Source organism: Toxorhynchites rutilus, chromosome 3, assembly GCF_029784135.1.
Source record: "Toxorhynchites rutilus septentrionalis strain SRP chromosome 3, ASM2978413v1, whole genome shotgun sequence".
Classification (NCBI taxonomy): domain Eukaryota; kingdom Metazoa; phylum Arthropoda; class Insecta; order Diptera; family Culicidae; genus Toxorhynchites; species Toxorhynchites rutilus.
In genome coordinates, this window is record NC_073746.1 from 210,203,732 (window position 1) to 210,221,447 (window position 17,716).

The 17,716-nt window shown below is 35.5% G+C and overlaps 2 protein-coding genes across 4 annotated transcripts; one reads left to right on the plus strand and one right to left on the minus strand.

The window, feature by feature from the left end:
• Positions 1–14,256: 14,256 nt before the first annotated feature.
• LOC129775429 (programmed cell death protein 6) lies at positions 14,257–15,331 on the plus strand. The gene is made up of 2 exons (XM_055780174.1): positions 14,257–14,394; positions 14,467–15,331. Exon 2 carries the CDS (start codon positions 14,486–14,488, stop codon positions 15,008–15,010), a length of 525 nt encoding a protein of 174 aa, XP_055636149.1. The 5' UTR covers positions 14,257–14,394; positions 14,467–14,485; the 3' UTR covers positions 15,011–15,331.
• A 167-nt stretch (positions 15,332–15,498) lies between these two features.
• LOC129775431 (single-pass membrane and coiled-coil domain-containing protein 4 homolog) lies at positions 15,499–16,517 on the minus strand. Of its 3 annotated transcripts, none has more exons than XM_055780179.1 (2): positions 16,500–16,517; positions 15,499–15,860 (listed from the first exon to the last, which is right to left on the minus strand). In XM_055780179.1, the coding sequence occupies exon 2, from the start codon at positions 15,842–15,844 to the stop codon at positions 15,662–15,664; it is 183 nt and encodes a 60-aa protein (XP_055636154.1). In that variant the 5' UTR covers positions 15,845–15,860; positions 16,500–16,517; the 3' UTR covers positions 15,499–15,661. The 3 variants fall into 3 exon arrangements, with proteins under 3 accessions (XP_055636154.1, XP_055636151.1, XP_055636153.1); XM_055780176.1 differs by lacking the exon at positions 16,500–16,517 and adding an exon at positions 16,113–16,219; XM_055780178.1 differs by lacking the exon at positions 16,500–16,517 and adding an exon at positions 15,918–16,105.
• Between the last annotated feature and the right edge of the window lie 1,199 nt (positions 16,518–17,716).

The following is a 17,716-nucleotide window of genomic DNA, read 5'->3' on the forward strand; positions in this document are numbered from 1 at the left end:
TTCAGCGCGTTGTTTAGGTGTGTATTGTTCCATGGTTAAAATTGTACTGAAATGACGCTTCCAACAGAGAAGAGAAGTGGAACTTGAGAGAAAAAGGTGGCAACGATTTGTGGCAAGAAAATGTAAACAGTGAAAAAATTGACAGATAGTTTACGCTCTAAAAATTGAACATAATGTTAAGATGTCTCTAAAAGGGTGGGAGACATCATATATGAGGTGGGAGGTTCGTATATAATGTTATGAATGTTAGCATCATCATGATCTGAGAGAGAGGAGCCAGCTGAATGACAGATAGTTTGTTTTCTTCTTATTCTTCTTACGCATCATCATCAAGAAAATTCCAATCTGACAATTTCAATCAAGCATGTTGTTGTCATTCATTTATGAGAAAAGTGTTCAAACTTGACGTGAACCTTTGTTTGTGAGTATTTTTGTGCGTTTTTATCCCCGATTTGATTTTTGACGTAGGACTGCGTCTAACAGGAATATATAATAAAAGATGTACCAGGCCAGCCCACATCATGGCTTCCAGCAGCATCGGCCCATTCCAACATTTTTTTTTTACTTTTGATAATTTCGATATAGGTGTTCTAAAGAATTATTTCGATGATTACTAAAACAATATCCGAAATTTTTTTCATTCTTTCATTCATTCTTTCACTGGTTCCAGGTTGATCTATTGCTGCAAGCTCAGTGAATCGATTTTTGCAATGAGGGCGATGATTGTATATTCTCCGATGCAATTTGAATATGCAACGTATGTGGAATATATAAAATAAGTGCTAATCTTCCAATTAAAAGAGTCAACATTGATTTCTCTCAGGTGCATTTTGATGGAATTTTGTTTGTGTCCGATGGAAATAATAGTAGGTTGACTAAAAAGGATGCTGTGTCTGCAATTTTAACAGGCAGTGATCACGATTCGGATGAAGATGAGAATTATCCTACCAGTCTCTCGTCATCTTTGCCATGATATTCCTGCCCATCACTGATGGACCATTCATATGCAAATTTTAAATTTGACATGCAGGTTGCTAATCAAGGCAATAGTATCACTGAAGATCCAATCGAATTGACCGATAGTGAAGGTGAACCAATTGGTCTTGTCCACAAAACTAAAAGGGTCAAGATTCTTTCTCCCCTTTATGTGTGATTTAATTTGTATACCATTTCCCATAGACAACATAACTGTCGCTTCCAAACAGTCTACATAAATGAAGCGCTCACTCTGCTCTCCCTCACAACACTCACTTTCCTTTTGTGACATTGATGAGTGGACATTGTTTGTGTGAGTGTCGATCCGGAATGAATTGTCTTTCTCAAGATTCATTGTACCCCTAAATAGTGCTCGAAAGATGTAATCTTACGTTGATCGCACTTGATCGAAGAAATTACAAAAAGAATGTATTTGACCGCAGTATTTGATAAACTCTTTCTGAAAAGAACTGGATTTGATTTGCTGAAAACACTATCTTGTTTTCTCTCGTGTTGTGCGTTATGTGTGGCTATGGTAGTTTTTTTCGAAGCTGCTACTGATTTCTATGGCTTCGGCGTTTTCGGCTTGCATGCAGCGATTTTTGAGGATTTGTTTGACTTTTGCTTTCGGGCAGCCACACCAGCAGTATCAGCAGCTTTCTTCTTGCTGGTCGCCTTCTTCACAGTAGCAAGTTTTTTTTGTAGCAGTAACTGTTCCAAAATGATCTAACCGCTGTACAATTATAATTGAGTGCATTTCCGAGCTTGCACCTTATATTCCTTATATACAGATTTTTGTGATTTCAATTGCTTGCCTTCAAAGCAATTTTTTAGCTATTGAAACAAGTTTTTGGATCAATAAGTAACACACATATAACGCGTAGACATTTTATCTTTCGAATGAAGCGGTTATCATTACATTTCTTTCAACCGGCGAAGAGGTTTTATTGCTCAAAATCTTGTTTCTCCAATGTAACACTCTTGTTTTCGAAGCTTTGAACTTACACCCCTGTATAGAAATGAAGGATGTAGTCCGACGTCAAAATTATTTTCACATAAAATGTCTTGCAAAAAAATGTCATTTTGAAATTTTCTACATATTTCAATACTTCCCCTTGGTTCACCGTGACTGGTCCGCGCTGACATAAGGGTGATCACAACAAAAGCGAGCTGGCTCCTCTCTCTCAGATCATGATAAACACGGCGAATGGGATAGAAATTACGAACCGAAATTGAATACAATATACATATAGATGCTAAAACGCTGTGGATAGATATTATAATGCATTTTTATCGGTTTATGTATAATGCATTATCAAAATAAATCCATATGTATTTTAATCCTAATTTGCTGTGCTATTCATAACAACATTTATGATCGTATTCCACCAATGATGACAAATGTGTAATTTACGAATGAAGCTTCGCCATAGAAACTGAACATTGAATAAAAAAATTAAAATGTGGTAAGAGCATCAGTTGAAATATTTTAAAGCATTCTCATCGGAATAAATTGAATGAAACAATAATTATACGACTAAATAATGTAGGTATGCTTAAAAAACAACATAAAAATACGATTATGATTATTTTTTTTCAGTTTTGAACGCACCATATAAAAAGCTATTTTTATTTTTTTAAATACCCTCTGATGGTATTGTATCTAGAATTTACAAGGTAATAAAACGTTAACGTCAATTAGTTTCTAGTAATCAGTATTTTAGTTGCAGGGGAATTTAACACCAAACTATATTTTTTTAGCATTATATATAGATTCCATCCCAAACCGACATAGTGGTTCTCAGATTCTCTTGTAAATTGGCAGTTTTGTTCCTTTTCGATAAATATTAGATCCCATTCCATTTTAGGGTGGTTCGAAAAATCTATGATATGATCGACATATCAAATTGGCCAGTTAGTCAGCTTTTTTTTTAAATACTATACTTGCAAAAAAAGTAATTTTGTTTTCTTGATTATTGATCGTAATTGTTATTTATAATTTTCATTCAAGGGCGCTATTTATTATATTTTTTCTCGAAAGCTGAGGATTTTTGAGATAACATATCCAAAAATGTGTTCTTCGTTTTTAAATTATGATTTTTCAAAATTAACCGATGGTTCAAAAAATCATTTTTCTCCCTTTTTCCAAAAATTAGGTTTTTTAAAAATTCATAACTTTTGATCTACTGAATCGATTCATATAATCGACATAGTTAATTTAAGTCAATAATTTCACACTTGCAAAATTTTTTTTTTATTTATGAAAAACAGATACAATTATTAATCACGAAAACAAAATTAATTTTTACGCAAGTGCAATATTTTTCCAAAAAATTCTTGGCTTTAATTTGTTATATCGATCATCTGAATCGCTCTAGCAGTTCAAATGTTATGAATTTTTGAGAATAGGAAAAAGGGGAAGAAATTAATATTCCGAACTATCGGTTAACTCTAAAAAATTATAACTCAAAAAAGAAAAAAGAATATATCTAATTTTGAGTAAAAAATATAAATGTGTAAAAAATTCCTCAGTTTTCAAGAAAAAATATAGAAAAATATAGCGCCGTTGGTCCCGAAACCATGTAAACTATAAAAACGGATACAATCAAGAATTGCGAAAACAAAATTCAAATTTCTTGGAAGTTTGATATTTTTCCAAAAAGACTAGCTAATTTACTTCAATTTTATGTATCGATCATCTGAATCGGCTTAGTGGTTCAAAAGTTATGAGTTTTTGATAAAAGTCATTTTGGGAAAAAGTGAAAAAATCGAATCACCCAAAAAAATAATAATACAGGTTCAATATTTTATCATAACGAAAACAAGATACCAATTTTCCAAAAATCTGAAAACCACTATATCAGTTTCGCATGGAATGGCTGAAGTAATACTGCAATAGTTCACAAATTTCAAAGTTCGCATTTTTCTTGTTGTTTTTCATGGCTTTTAGTGCGGCCATAATAATAATTAGAATTACTGCATTTGGATTGATGCTAGAAAATATCATTAACTTCCTTGAATAGTGGATGTGATATAATTCACTTTATATATGTATATATATTAATAAATGTTTTCAAACGAATACATTTGTCAAACAAACTGCAAAACTAAATACTTTTATACTGAGCCTTCATTTTTTGAGTTTAACGTTCAAAGACCCTTCAATAAAAATGTCATTGGAACAACAGAGTAAAACTGACATACAATTACGACAGATGATTGCTTTTTGATTGGCGCGTGCTCCAACTGGTGTACCGCCAATTAAAAGGCACTCCAACTAATAAAACGCCAATAAGCAAATGGTACTGTAAAACTGTGAAAAATATATAAAAAATATACAATCTAATACTTATGACAGACATACAGCTGTACTTGCGTTGTACTTCGAAAATTGTATGTCTGTCACCATGTACAGCGCTAGAACCATGCAAGCAACTCGGTACAATCGCTGTACCTGTACCGACCTATTTTACCGCTGTACATGGCTACAGTTGTACTGTGCGCAGCGCCATAGACGGTTAGTGGTGGGTAGCATGAACAAAACGAATCAAAACATTTGGTATACATTCTTTTCAATGACTTTCTCTTGAGTTAATAACTCAGATTGGAAACATATTTGTTGTGTTTGATAGTTTAGACGCTAAATAAAAACCTTTTTCATTGAAATATTGGTGAAAATACAATGCAATAAATTCAAACTTCTGATTGTCAGTCTGACATGCGGTACAATGTACAACTAAAGTATGTGTGTCATGCTATCGTGGTACCTGTACAACGCTGTACACGTACAGCGCTAGTACAGTTGTATGTCTGTCCATGGTATAAGACTCTTTTTGTTGTTTATGAGTTTGTTTTTTTTTAAGTTACTGCTTGGCATGTTTGCGGATAACGGAAAGATATGATATGTTGGTTTGAAAGTTATGAATTGGAAAAAAATATAAAATTCATGTGAATGGAGACAACTTTTGTGTACAGCACATGCCACTAGGGCCTCTTGGTGATTAATTAAGTAAGATTTTTTACAAAACGTCATAACTTTACAACCATTGAGTCAATTTCAAAAATCGTCATATCAAATGAAATCTTATTCTTTTATGAATCAACTTTAATCTGTCATTCACACAAACTCAAAAATTAAATACTACAGAAAAACTTAGAGAATTTGCGACTTAATTTTCCACAATTCGCTCTTTCACACTAAATTTTTATCTTGTCGTAATTTTAAACCTCTCAAATTGAATTGTTAAAATGATAGGTCAAAGAACGAAAAGCAGGAGAAATTAACAAATAATGGAGGGTAAATAATAAAGCAATATTAATCATGGATTTTTAATAACCATCTCAGAAAAATATTGAAAAAAAACATTCCTTTTTTAATTTCTCTTTCATATTTTGATAAAATTGCACTGAATAGTTAAATAAGAGCAATATTATTATTTGAATAAACTTATGTAATTATAAACATGCTTACCCAGCAAACATTAAATCGTATAACTTTGCACATGATAAGTCACATATAATTTCGTATCAAATCACAATCGCATAAAATATCAATCAAAATATCGATCATATATATCTAAAATCGCATAAAATGCAAAAACACGATTTTCCATGTCATCGATGGATTGAGTGGTAACGTTGTCGTATCAAATCGCATATCAGTCCAAAAAGCATCGCATATCGTTATATACGGCTTTATATGCGTACAAAATATGGCATATACGTATATCGCCTCCACTTTTGTGTGTATATGCTAGTTATCTGCATCATATATCATACAAATGTGTCTTGGTTGTATGTATATCGCCTCCAATTATAGCTATTCATACGACTTTATGTTTGCTGGGTATATAAACCTTCCCATCTTCTCATTCTTCATTAAAGACCTTGCGTCAAGACAGCTAGAAATCCATACACTCTCAAATCAAGTGTGCCTGAAAAAATTATATTCTTCACGTAAACAAGCGATGAAAATGTGGACAACTTTTAGTCAGTGAATTGTAATGGGCACCTTAAGCGGACCTTACACGGTCAACTTTATTGACAATATGATGACATTTGAGAGCATAATGACAGCTGAACATGGCCGACGACGCAGAAATCCGGATTTTCTGATTTTCGAGCATCAATATCGTGACATTTCATATAGATGCATGATGTTGACGTTTTACCTCACGGACTTCCAGACTGAGTTGCCAGATATGCAAGCGCACATTTAATTTTTGTTAGTCTTTTTTGCGATTGCAATTAAAATTTATATACTACTGAAATTGTAGGAATCATAAATGGAAGCTTTTGGTTTGGAAAACCGATACTTTGAATAGCAAAATACGGTACTTTTCACGATACAAATCAAAACTTCAAAGTAAACTGACAATGTGATGGTGAGAGAGTGGATGAAACTTAACAACGTTTTAGGAATTTTTTAACGTTGAACTCGGTCATTCTTTGCGCTAGTGAGCGGGTTGTGTGTTTCTTCACACTCCGCTATAAAATTTGGAGAATGAGAAGATCTGGGGAAATCACAGATGAAAAAACATCATGTGTTAATTCAAGCTACAGTAGAATCCCGATTATCCGCGGAATAGTCGGGCAAACTCACCGCGATTAACGAATATCGCGATGACCCATTAAAGGACAAAAAAATGCAAACACGAAAAGAGATGTTTCAACATAAAAACTATGTTCTATCAATACAAAAATCAATCAACTATCCATCTATAAGGTCGTGTACACCAGTGGCTAAATAATGTAAAAGCCATGACCACAACAAAAGAGCATGGGCCTACCACTCACTAACAAATTCCGGAAAGGCCTATTGATTTACTATGGAACTCGCAGTCACGAATAATCCGCAGGGCGGATCACCCGCTCGCGGATAATCGGGGTTCTACTGTCATAGTCTCATTTATGGAATAAAAACATTTGCTTGCAGATAAAATAACTTGCATATATTTTGGCAAACTAAAATAATCTGGCATCTCTGAAACTGAAAGGAACAGTCTGTATTTGTGAAACGAGTATTATGATGTATTTTTGAGAAGAAAAACCGAATTCTAAAGTGTAAATTATGAATGAAAATTAACTTTTACGAATCAAATTAGTATTCTATGTGAATGCAAATCACTTTTTTTTTCTGCAAGTGGTGAGAAAATCCCATACAAAAATTATGTCTGAAATTGACGTTATATTATAATAATACTGTTTAGTAGGAATATCTGAAAATTCAGAGGAAGTAGGTTAAGTTAAGGTTAGGACTACGCGCTTCAACTTATTAAATAATACCAAGTAGATATTTTCATTCAAATTTTACCAATTGAAAATTGCCTTTTAGCCTTCTAATCTGATAGAGAATAGTTTGGATCCCAAACTCGAATGTCGCCATTAGCCATCGCGGATATTTTCGTTGTCTCGGGTTGAGGGCGATATTGACCGTGTAAGGTGGAAAAATATTGATTGAGGTTAGATCAGATGTTGAAAGCTTAGCTGTCACGATATTGAAGACACTTATTGTCAATCCGGTTGATCGTGTAAGGTGCCCATTACACGATCAAACTGATTGACAATAAGTGTCTTCAATATCGTGACAGCTAGGCTTTCGACATCCGATCTAACCTCAATCAATATTTTGCCACCTTACACGGTCAATATCGCCCTCAACCCGAGACAACGAAAATATCCGCGATGGCTAGTGGCGACATTCGAGTTTGGGATTCAAACTATTCTCCATCAGATTAGAAGGCTAAAAAGCAATTTTCAATTGGTTAAATTTGAATGAAAATATCTACTTGGTATTATTTAATTAGTTGAAGCGCGTGGTCCTAACTCTAACTTTACCTATTTTCTATGAATTTTCAAATATTCCTACTAAAATTTATTATTATTATATAACGTCAGTTTCAGATACAATTTTTGTATGAGATTTTCTCACCACTTGCAGAAAAAAAGTGATTTGCATTCACATAGAATACTAATTTGATTTGGAAAAGTTAATTTTCATTCATAATTTACACTTTAAAACTCGTGTTTCCTTCTCAAAAACACATCATAATACTCGCTTCACAAATACAGACTGATCCTTTCAGTTTCAGGGATGCCAGATTATTTTAGATTGCGAAAATATATGCAAATTATATTATCTGCAAGCAAATGTTTTTATTCGATAAATAAGACTATGACAGTAGAACCCCGATTATCTGTATCTGTATCTGTACCCCGATTATCTGTATCTGTATCTATTTCTGTATTGATAAAACATAGTTTCTATGTTTAAACATCATCCCGACTATTCGCGGATAATCAGGATTCTACTGTAACTTGAATTAACACGTGATGTTTTTTCACCTGTGATTTTCCCAGATCTTCTCATTCTCCAAATTTTATAGCGGAGTGTGAAGAAACACACAACTTAGACTAAAGTGGCTGCCCCGCTTGCTAGCGCAAAGAATGACCGAGTTCAATGTTAAAAAATTCCTAAGACGTTGTTAATTTTCATTCACTCTCTCACCATCACATTGTCAGTTTACTTTGAGGTTTTGATTTGTATCGCGAAAAGTACTGTATTTTGCTATTTTAGGTACAGTAATTTACATTTAATGCGACATTTTTCTAATTGGACAGACCTGTATGTGACACGTTTAGTTAGACATTTTTTGCAAACATCGAGTTCGGGCCCAAATTATGGCCCACATTGAAATTCGCCGCCAGACGTCGACGCTGTACCACTCTCATCTTCAATCTTCAAATCGCCTCCAATGCGACACTGAGTGGATCCTCGGCATGTCGCATTAAATGTAAATTACTGTATCAGTTTTCCAAACCAAAAGCTTTCATTTATGATTCCTACAATTTCAGAAGTTTATAAATTTTAATTGCAATCGCAAAAAAGACTAACAAACATTAAATGTCCGCTTGCAAATCTGGCAACTCTGTCTGGAAGTCCGTGAGGTAAAACGTCATCATCATGCATCCATATGAAATGTCACGATATTGATGCCCGAAAATCAGAAAATCCGGATTTCTGCGTTGTCGGCCATGTTCAGCTGTCATTATGCTCTCAAATGTCATCATATTGTCAATAAATTTGACCGTGTAAGGTCCGCTTATGGAATTCCACTACTGTGCTTCCAACGCGGTATGACATTTGTTAATCTGACATCTCTGTCAAAAGTTATGGGGTTGCCAGATGCTTCCACTTTAAATGGCCCACCCTGTACTTTATTCGAAAATGAACGTTTTGTCTGAAAAAAACACGAAACGTTCGCAATTCGAAGTCTCGTTTCGAGTAGAGTCACATAGTTCACAAATCATATGGCTTACCAACAAAACACAGTATAGTTTCAAGCAAAGGGGAGGTTGCTTCGGCACAAAATGGGTTAGGGGAACGGTACAGCTAATGTTCGCTCACTGGGCTGCTTCTCGGCAGGGCGCTCGCTAACTGGGCTATAGCTCAGTTGAAAATCAGTTAAACGTCAAATATAAACTGTTTACAAAATTGGTGAGGGGTACTCCAATGCATCACGGATCTATAGTCATCAATACACTGAGAGAAATAATTAGTATTTATATAGCAAATTTTATAGTGACTACCCAGCAAACATTAAGTCGTATGAATAGCTATAATTGGAGGCGATATACATACAACCAAGACACATTTGTATGATATATGATGCATATACACACAAAAGTGGAGGCGATATACGTATATGCCATATTTTGTACGCATATAAAGCCGTATATAACGATATGCGATGCTTTTTGGACTGATATGCGATTTGATACGACAACGTTACCACTCAATCCATCGATGACATGGAAAATCGTGTTTTTGCATTTTATGCGATTTTAGATATATATGATCGATATTTTGATTGATATTTTATGCGATTGTGATTTGATACGAAATTATATGTGACTTATCATGTGCAAAGTTATACGATTTAATGTTTGCTGGGTAGTATCAATTCGATAGTCATTTTCTACCCTACTAAGGGGCCAAGACGGGTCTATGGTACTAGGTGAGGCCGTTTCGTTACTAAGTTGGTTAGGGGAGCGGTATATGAAAACAGTACGGAAGAAAGCAGAAGGGGATTTTTTTCCTTGAAGTGTGAAAGAGACAGACTGATCACGAGCGAGCTTAGGCACAAGCGTATTGTGTTTTGTTTACAAACAAAACACAGTAAACTTCCAAGATGGCTGAAGAGTGGTTTTAGCAAGATGGCCCACCTTAGGATATATTTCTACGCGCCTTGCTAAGGGTATCCGCACCAATGCGTTACTATTCAAGGTTTCTAGTCTCGAGTTTTAGCCGTTGCCAATTTATTAACTCATCGATTTGCGCACCCGTCGTTGCTATCGCGGTTGCTATAGTATCACTTCTTTTTCGCACCGCAGGTTGCTAAAATTACAAAAAACCAACACAAGACGAATGAAACCCACAACAGATTTGACGTTTGTTGAAGATAGCAACACTTGGCGCGGTTGCTATCGCGTTGCCAAATTTGTTAACTCACTATTCGCCGAGAGGCCGATTACTATTTCCCACACCTGAACCGCAACCACCAGTGGGGTTGCTGCGTTATGGTGAGGGTTGTCAAAATGTCTGTAACAACGCATTGGTGCGGATGCCCTAACTATTCGTACGTTTTACGTGAGTAAATGGTAAATATTATACAAGTGTCAAAATTTATAGCAAAATAACGGCTCAACATCGATCCAGCTTTCGGGATTTCGGACCATAATCTGAACTATTAATATCGGATGGGTTTCGTGTTGTTATTGTATTTTCAGTACTTGTAATAATGAAAAAAAAGTTATGTTTGGTCATGTATTTCCATCAAATAAAATTTCAACATATAAAATGTAATCGATAATTTTGAGAAGCAGAAAATCGGAACTGCATTCTGCTGATTGTGTGGCGAGTTGGTAATGCAAATCTGCGCTGGTATTTTGCTGCCAGTGCCATCTAGAGTATTTGATTAGCACAAGCATTCGATGAATTTCGCTGGCATAATATACGACGCTGTCATACGTATATACGATTTATTATTGCATGGAAAAAAACAAATAGCGAAAAATATTGACGTCAACTGTAACTATAACCTCACGAACCGTCAATCGAATCGTATGTATGAGAATATTTATGGGATATAAATAATGTATCAGGACGTTGCAAAAGTTTTTAACCCATCTGTGCGTTGGGGGTTCCGTAAGAATGAGAGGATGATGGGTGCACCAATGTGATCACGGATGTTGGAAGCAAGGTGTAGGTGTCTTGCAGCCTTCGTAAGAGGGGCATACGATAACGCGCATGATAAGGTACCAAGTGTCCTGCGTAAGAGAGGTACGATAGCACGCATAAAGGACGCAGGACTGTCTCGTGCATACGGTGGTGATGATTAAGAAAATTACTCTGATGGCATTCGAACTCCAATTGCTTGGATTGCCTAGCAGCATAGAAAATTGTCTTGGAAAATCATAGCTTAGAAGCCCGCTGTCCGATTAAAATACGATATTAGACAATGTTTTTGGAGAATCAAATACCATTATATGAAAAAAGACTGCAGTTTGCTGGGAAATAATGAATCGTAAAGCAGTATGGAATATGAATTTATTATTTTAAGTGTCAAGATTTGCATATATTATGCCGTCCGGGAACTAGCGAATCGCGAATCTATCCTGCACGTACGCATTGAAAATCCGGACTATCCTCTCATGAGTCGGCTGAACTGTTAAACTGTCCAAAACTTCACGGTATTTCAAGTCCTGTTACAATTTGAAGAAGGTCTCACCATCCGACAGGGAACCAGAGATCGAAGCAAAGCAAAAAACACACTTTAAAATGGTTGCTCTTTTTAGACGGACCTGGATTTTCCACCGACAGACATGGATAAAATGGCACGAGCTTCGCAATCCTAAATATAAAAAAAGTAAGGGGTTGTATCTAGAACACGACCGCATATTTTCGACGTAGAACTACGAAATTACATTATGTAATCGACTTGTTTACCACTTCGAATATTTCAGAATGTATCGAAATTTTTGTAATAGATTATGTTCTTCGTTACAAATAAATTTGATGAACGTCCTTTTACGTTTGATATGATGCCTAGGACTACCAAAATATGTGAACGGAACATTTCCCTCTGAAATTATTGCACATCTCATGTTTACGTAGTTCTCGAACCGCGAAAATTCATTCACCTCTAGTATCTGAAAAGACGATTTTCCCAGCCTTCTCAGTTTAAAAGTACGTTTTAGGGAAACATATTCCGGTCTGCACAACGACATGCGAGTACAAAAGTACTCAACACCAAAAAATACATTGATGCAAACATCTTTCCGATGTGTTAAGAAATGTACGAGTTAGGCTTAGGTGACACTGGATCGGAGTACGCACGAAAACTTGATTGTGCGATAACTGACGAAGAGAAACAAACAATTTTGTTCGATAGAAGCTGGCGAATTCGAACGAAGCAAGTGGGAAGCAATGTAACCACACTAATACAATTCGATGTGGTTGTTTACTTCTCACGATTGTATGCGTTTCGTGCAGCCTTGTTTTCGTAGCTTCTTACGAAAGGCAGTATCACCATTACCTTATAAGCATTCGAAATACGGTTAGGGTTAGCACACAAATCGACAGGACAAATGTATGGGAAAAAAGGGAGTTCTTCCAGTTTTCATGAATTTCAACCGTTTAGAGATTAGCGAATTGTAATGTATAGCATATCAACATTACGTAAAACATTGCACAGATGATAAAACTTTGGGACAAACTATCGAAAGAGATTGATACTACAGCTGTACAACGTTAGATTGCGGGCATCACAAGGAAGGTACGCGGATTTATCAGAAATGAAGAGAAATGCGTAATGCGTACTTTTGAGCATTTAAGTCATTTGATTCCCGAAATATAAGTGATTTTTATGTGACCCAGCAAACATTAAATCGTATACTTTTGCACGTGCCAAGTCTTACAAGAAATCCGAATAAATCATAATCGCATATAATATCAATTAAAGTATGTATCGTGTATATTTGAAATCGCATAAAATGTAAAAACTCGATTTTATATACCATTATCAAATTAAGTCGCAATTCGGCATAATAAACATTAATTTTATGATGTACATTGTCGTAAAATATATTTAATCCGCATCATATGTGTATATTACGCTGATGCAGTTTGTGTGTCGTATAAGCGTATAATTTGAATCAATTTAGTACTGTAGTAAATCGTGTTGCATGCTGAAGAAAATCATGAAACAGTAAATCATATTAGATCCTAATAAAGAACATATTACATCATATTGAAATGTCAATGAAATGCTGATGCACTCGAAAGTTGTAACCGCTGTTGAATTAAATTTCAGATAGCCGCGCGAGATAGCTGGTGGATGATAAAGTGCGATTCACATACAACATCCACGTCACGTTCACGTTCCGTCACGTCACGTTGCGTCAATTATTCTCCCATGGAATTCCTATTGAAGCATTCACATACACCAGCAACGGTAAGTCGAAGTTCCCGTTGCCGGTGTATGTGAAATGGCGATTCGTGAGGCTATAATAAACATTTCACGAAAATATTTTGTTTTTTTCTATGTCTGTAATAAATCGTATATGAGTATGGCAAAAGTCGTATTTGGTGCTTTGACAATTCATGGATATATTCATATTAGATCGCAATTCAATTTCAACATAATTGCTATTATAGCCGGTCGAAGTTGCATATTCATCCAAATAAATTCGGTAAGCATTTGCCATGTATGTATATGGCCTCCACTTTTGCATGCATATGCCAGTTAGGCACATTATATGTCAACCAAATTTTAGGGCATATGATGTTATATTTACGCTTGTTATGCGATTTATTGTTTGCTGGGGAGTTACTCTAAAGGTATACATTACAATGGAGAAATTCAACAATTGAATTGAAGAAATACAATGTGAGAAAAAGATGGATGTTCAACCGGGCAACACTCTCAGGCAGCCCAATTTTTCTATTAAAAAAAAAAATCAAAGTACTAAGGAAGGACAGTTTTAAAATTTTTTGAAAATTCTGAACAAATTTCAGACTTTATTTATACTATACTTATTAAGCGTGTCCAAGTGGACATTATTCATAACCCCTACCTCCCTCATCGTAGACAAGCATGGACATTCGCGTATCCCCTACCCCGCCTGATGTTGTCCACGTGGTATGTGGACGGCCCCTAAAGTAAAGCTAAACTTTGTTTTTATTCATTTGGCCTAATATTTCTTGGTGTAACTGAATGTCTCTGTTTTAAGATCTCTAGTGTTTTTCATCTCGACAATCAAAACCACATCTGAAAAAAAATACCATCACACTTGTCATTCAGATGAGTCATACGTCATAGAGAACTGTTAGTATAGATATTTGGGTATATTCCTGATGTAAGTTTTTTACGTTCTTGGAAAGAACGTACGATTTTTAGTTACTGTATCTATTTGAATCGCATATTTTAGAGCCTAACAATATTTCACAATGGCTGGAATGCCGGATCAGCAATTCCTGTGGAACATTTTTCAAAAAGTTGACCGTGACAGAAGTGGATACATTTCGGCCGACGAATTACAGCAAGCACTTTCTAATGGGACGTGGAACCCCTTCAATCCGGAAACCGTACGATTGATGATCGGAATGTTTGACCGATCGAATCGAGGTTGCGTCAGTTTTCAGGATTTTGGAGCGTTGTGGAAATACGTAACGGACTGGCAGAATTGCTTTCGCTCGTTCGACACAGATAACTCCGGAAATATAGACAAGGGTGAGCTGAAGTCGGCGCTTACTGCCTTCGGTTACCGCTTATCAGATGGACTGTACGACACCTTGATTCGAAAATTCGATAGATACGGAAATGGCACGATTTTGTTTGATGATTTTATTCAGTGCTGTGTGATTCTGTACACATTGACGTCAGCGTTTAGACAATACGACACAGATCAGGATGGAGTGATAACAATTCACTATGAACAGTTTCTCAACATGGTATTCTGTTTGAAAATCTAGGTTCTCAGATTATAAAAAAAAACTTTACGCCTTAAGGTTTCAATACGCAAGATTTTATTCTATATGTGCTGTTAAACAGATCTGCAGGAAAATGAATTCTGTCCGATGGTTGCTACGAAAAAGGAGCATGCAAACAATTGTACTTTAGAGATAGTGGAGCTGAGATCAACACCGGAAATTGTTTTACTATATTGTTAATTTCTGTAGAATAACAGATACGAAAGGAGAAACAAAGTTGCCAAACCAATTGTATTTTCTAATTCTACTTTTCGCATATACACACACACTGTTACAATATACAGTTTTATTTGACCAAGAAAATTATTTGAATCCATATTCGAAAGAATGAACGTAACGTGTGATGGGTGAATTTGGAACCTACGACGACGTTATGTTGGTAGTAACTACGGATTTTATGCCAACATTGTTAATAGCTTTAAAATTTCTGATAGGCAATACGTGTGCTTTCCGTCAATTCAAAACTAAAATTTTGATTTGAACCGTTATTTATTCGCAAGTTATTTAAATGTGGTGTTCATGATATCTTGATAACTTGATAACATGAAATAAATGTTTTTTTTCTTAAAAAACATGTTGGAGTGTGCCATTTAAAACTGGGTGTAAGACAAAAGGGATATTCTGACAATTCGTTTACAATTCTTCAAATCGTGTTCGCGTTTTCAGGAAAACATAAGCTACTATGCATAGAACAAAAACTCCGCAAATGGGAAGGACGATGGTTTTAAGTTGCTGTTGGATTTTCAGGTTCTCTTCTCGGCGCTCTTGCTTCTGTTTGCGCGTCTCGCGAGTTTGCCCTCCTCGTAGCTTGCGCATTTTGTCAGGTTGTGAGCTTAAAATAGAACAATAGAACGCATGATAATATAAACAACCAACTACATTAAATAACTGTTTCGTGATCGATGCATCTTCTATAAACTGATATGCCACGCTGGAAACACTTCAATTCTACATTCAATTTATTTTATTTCAACAATTCTTTGTCACTTAATACAACAGATGCAAATAGATTTGAAAATATGTCTTTTTTTAAATAATTATCATTAGAATGATACACTGTTCACTTTCTGTTTATTTCAATTACCAGCTTGGAATGTTCGACGTGTCAAGTCAACTGAGTCTCTCGAATTTGAGTAAACAACCGGCTCAATTGCGTTGACGGCACTGAGAATAGTGTTCCGTTGGCGTGAGGCGAGAAAGGAAATGAATTATCATATGCAATAATCATATTTTTTGAATAGAAGTTATGAATGAAAATCATCTTTTCCATATTGAATAATTATTCTATGTAATAGAGTAAAATGTTTTCTGAGTATGGTTGAGAAAATTTTCATGTAAATTGTGTCTGCTAATGATTTTACATTATGAAGATCAAGCTTAGTAGAAGTTCGAGACAGTTAATGAAATAGTTTATTGGTAATGATGAGAATTACTTGTTTTTAACATTCAAAGGGAGTCTTGGAATTATTACCATTCATATTTTAAGAATTAGAAGCCGCGTTCAGGCGTGCAAATTTGATAGAACATCTTGATTTCACGTCAACTCAGAACTTTGGTAGATGTCGCCACTATAATAGCTTCAGTCAAGGCGCGTAGAAGTATATCCTAAGGTGGGCCAACTTGCTAAAACCACTCTTCAGCCATCTTGGAAGTCTACTGTGTTTTGTTTGTAAACAAAACACAATACGCTTGTGCCCAAGCTCGCTCGTGATCAGTCTGTCTCTTTCACACTTCAAGGAAAAAATTCCCCTTCTGCTTTCTTCCGTACTGCTTTCATATACCGCTCCCCTAACCAACTTAGTGACGAAACGGCCTCACCTAGTACCATAGACCCGTCTTGGCTTCAGTATCACGGAACAACGCACTTAGACAGCTACCAGGTATGCTATTGGCGATCTAACGCAAAACGTAAACGATCGGTGAGACATCTGGATTCTGCTTTTGAACTAATAAAATGATGATAAGGTAACCTAAAATTGAAAAACAAATCACGTATGTTTTACTACCGGACTTTCCAAGGTAGTTCTCACATGCAAGAACCATGCATTTTTCAACTTGTTTTTGATGGTGCTCTCGAATTTCCGTCTTTGATTCAACCATTGTCAATATTTATACAATTTTCACTACTGACAGAAATAAGAAATAAAAATGTTATATATAAAAATGCGCAGAATTAAATTTCTTAAAAACTCATCGCAATCAAATAATCTTTTATGATTATAACATTGTAATTTACGGAAAGAACTACAAACCTTCCATAAGCTCACATGGCAAAATTTAAAACCATCATCACTTTCATCACAGCGCCGCCTAGGTGTAGATTTGTACGTTAGATCGCCAATAAAGGTCCTCGTGTTTGTATTACTGAATAGTGTTCAAAATTTGTATGGAAATTTGTTTTTTTTGTGGTAAATTTTTGGTAAAAAATTTGATACAAAATTACTTAATGATAACTGCAAATATTCGATTCTGCCTGCCATTTGGCCATGTTCTCACTGCAGCGGGCGTGTTTACTTTTCGCCACGATATTACAATTTACTCACATTGCACCGTACCAGCGGCTTGTCTTTGGTGTGTTTTAAGGAAATTATCAATGTGTGTGTTTGTATGAATGAATGACGTTTGGTTTTGTTGTAAAACACTCCAGCACCGTTTAACGTATCCGGATTTTGATCCGGATCAAATTCC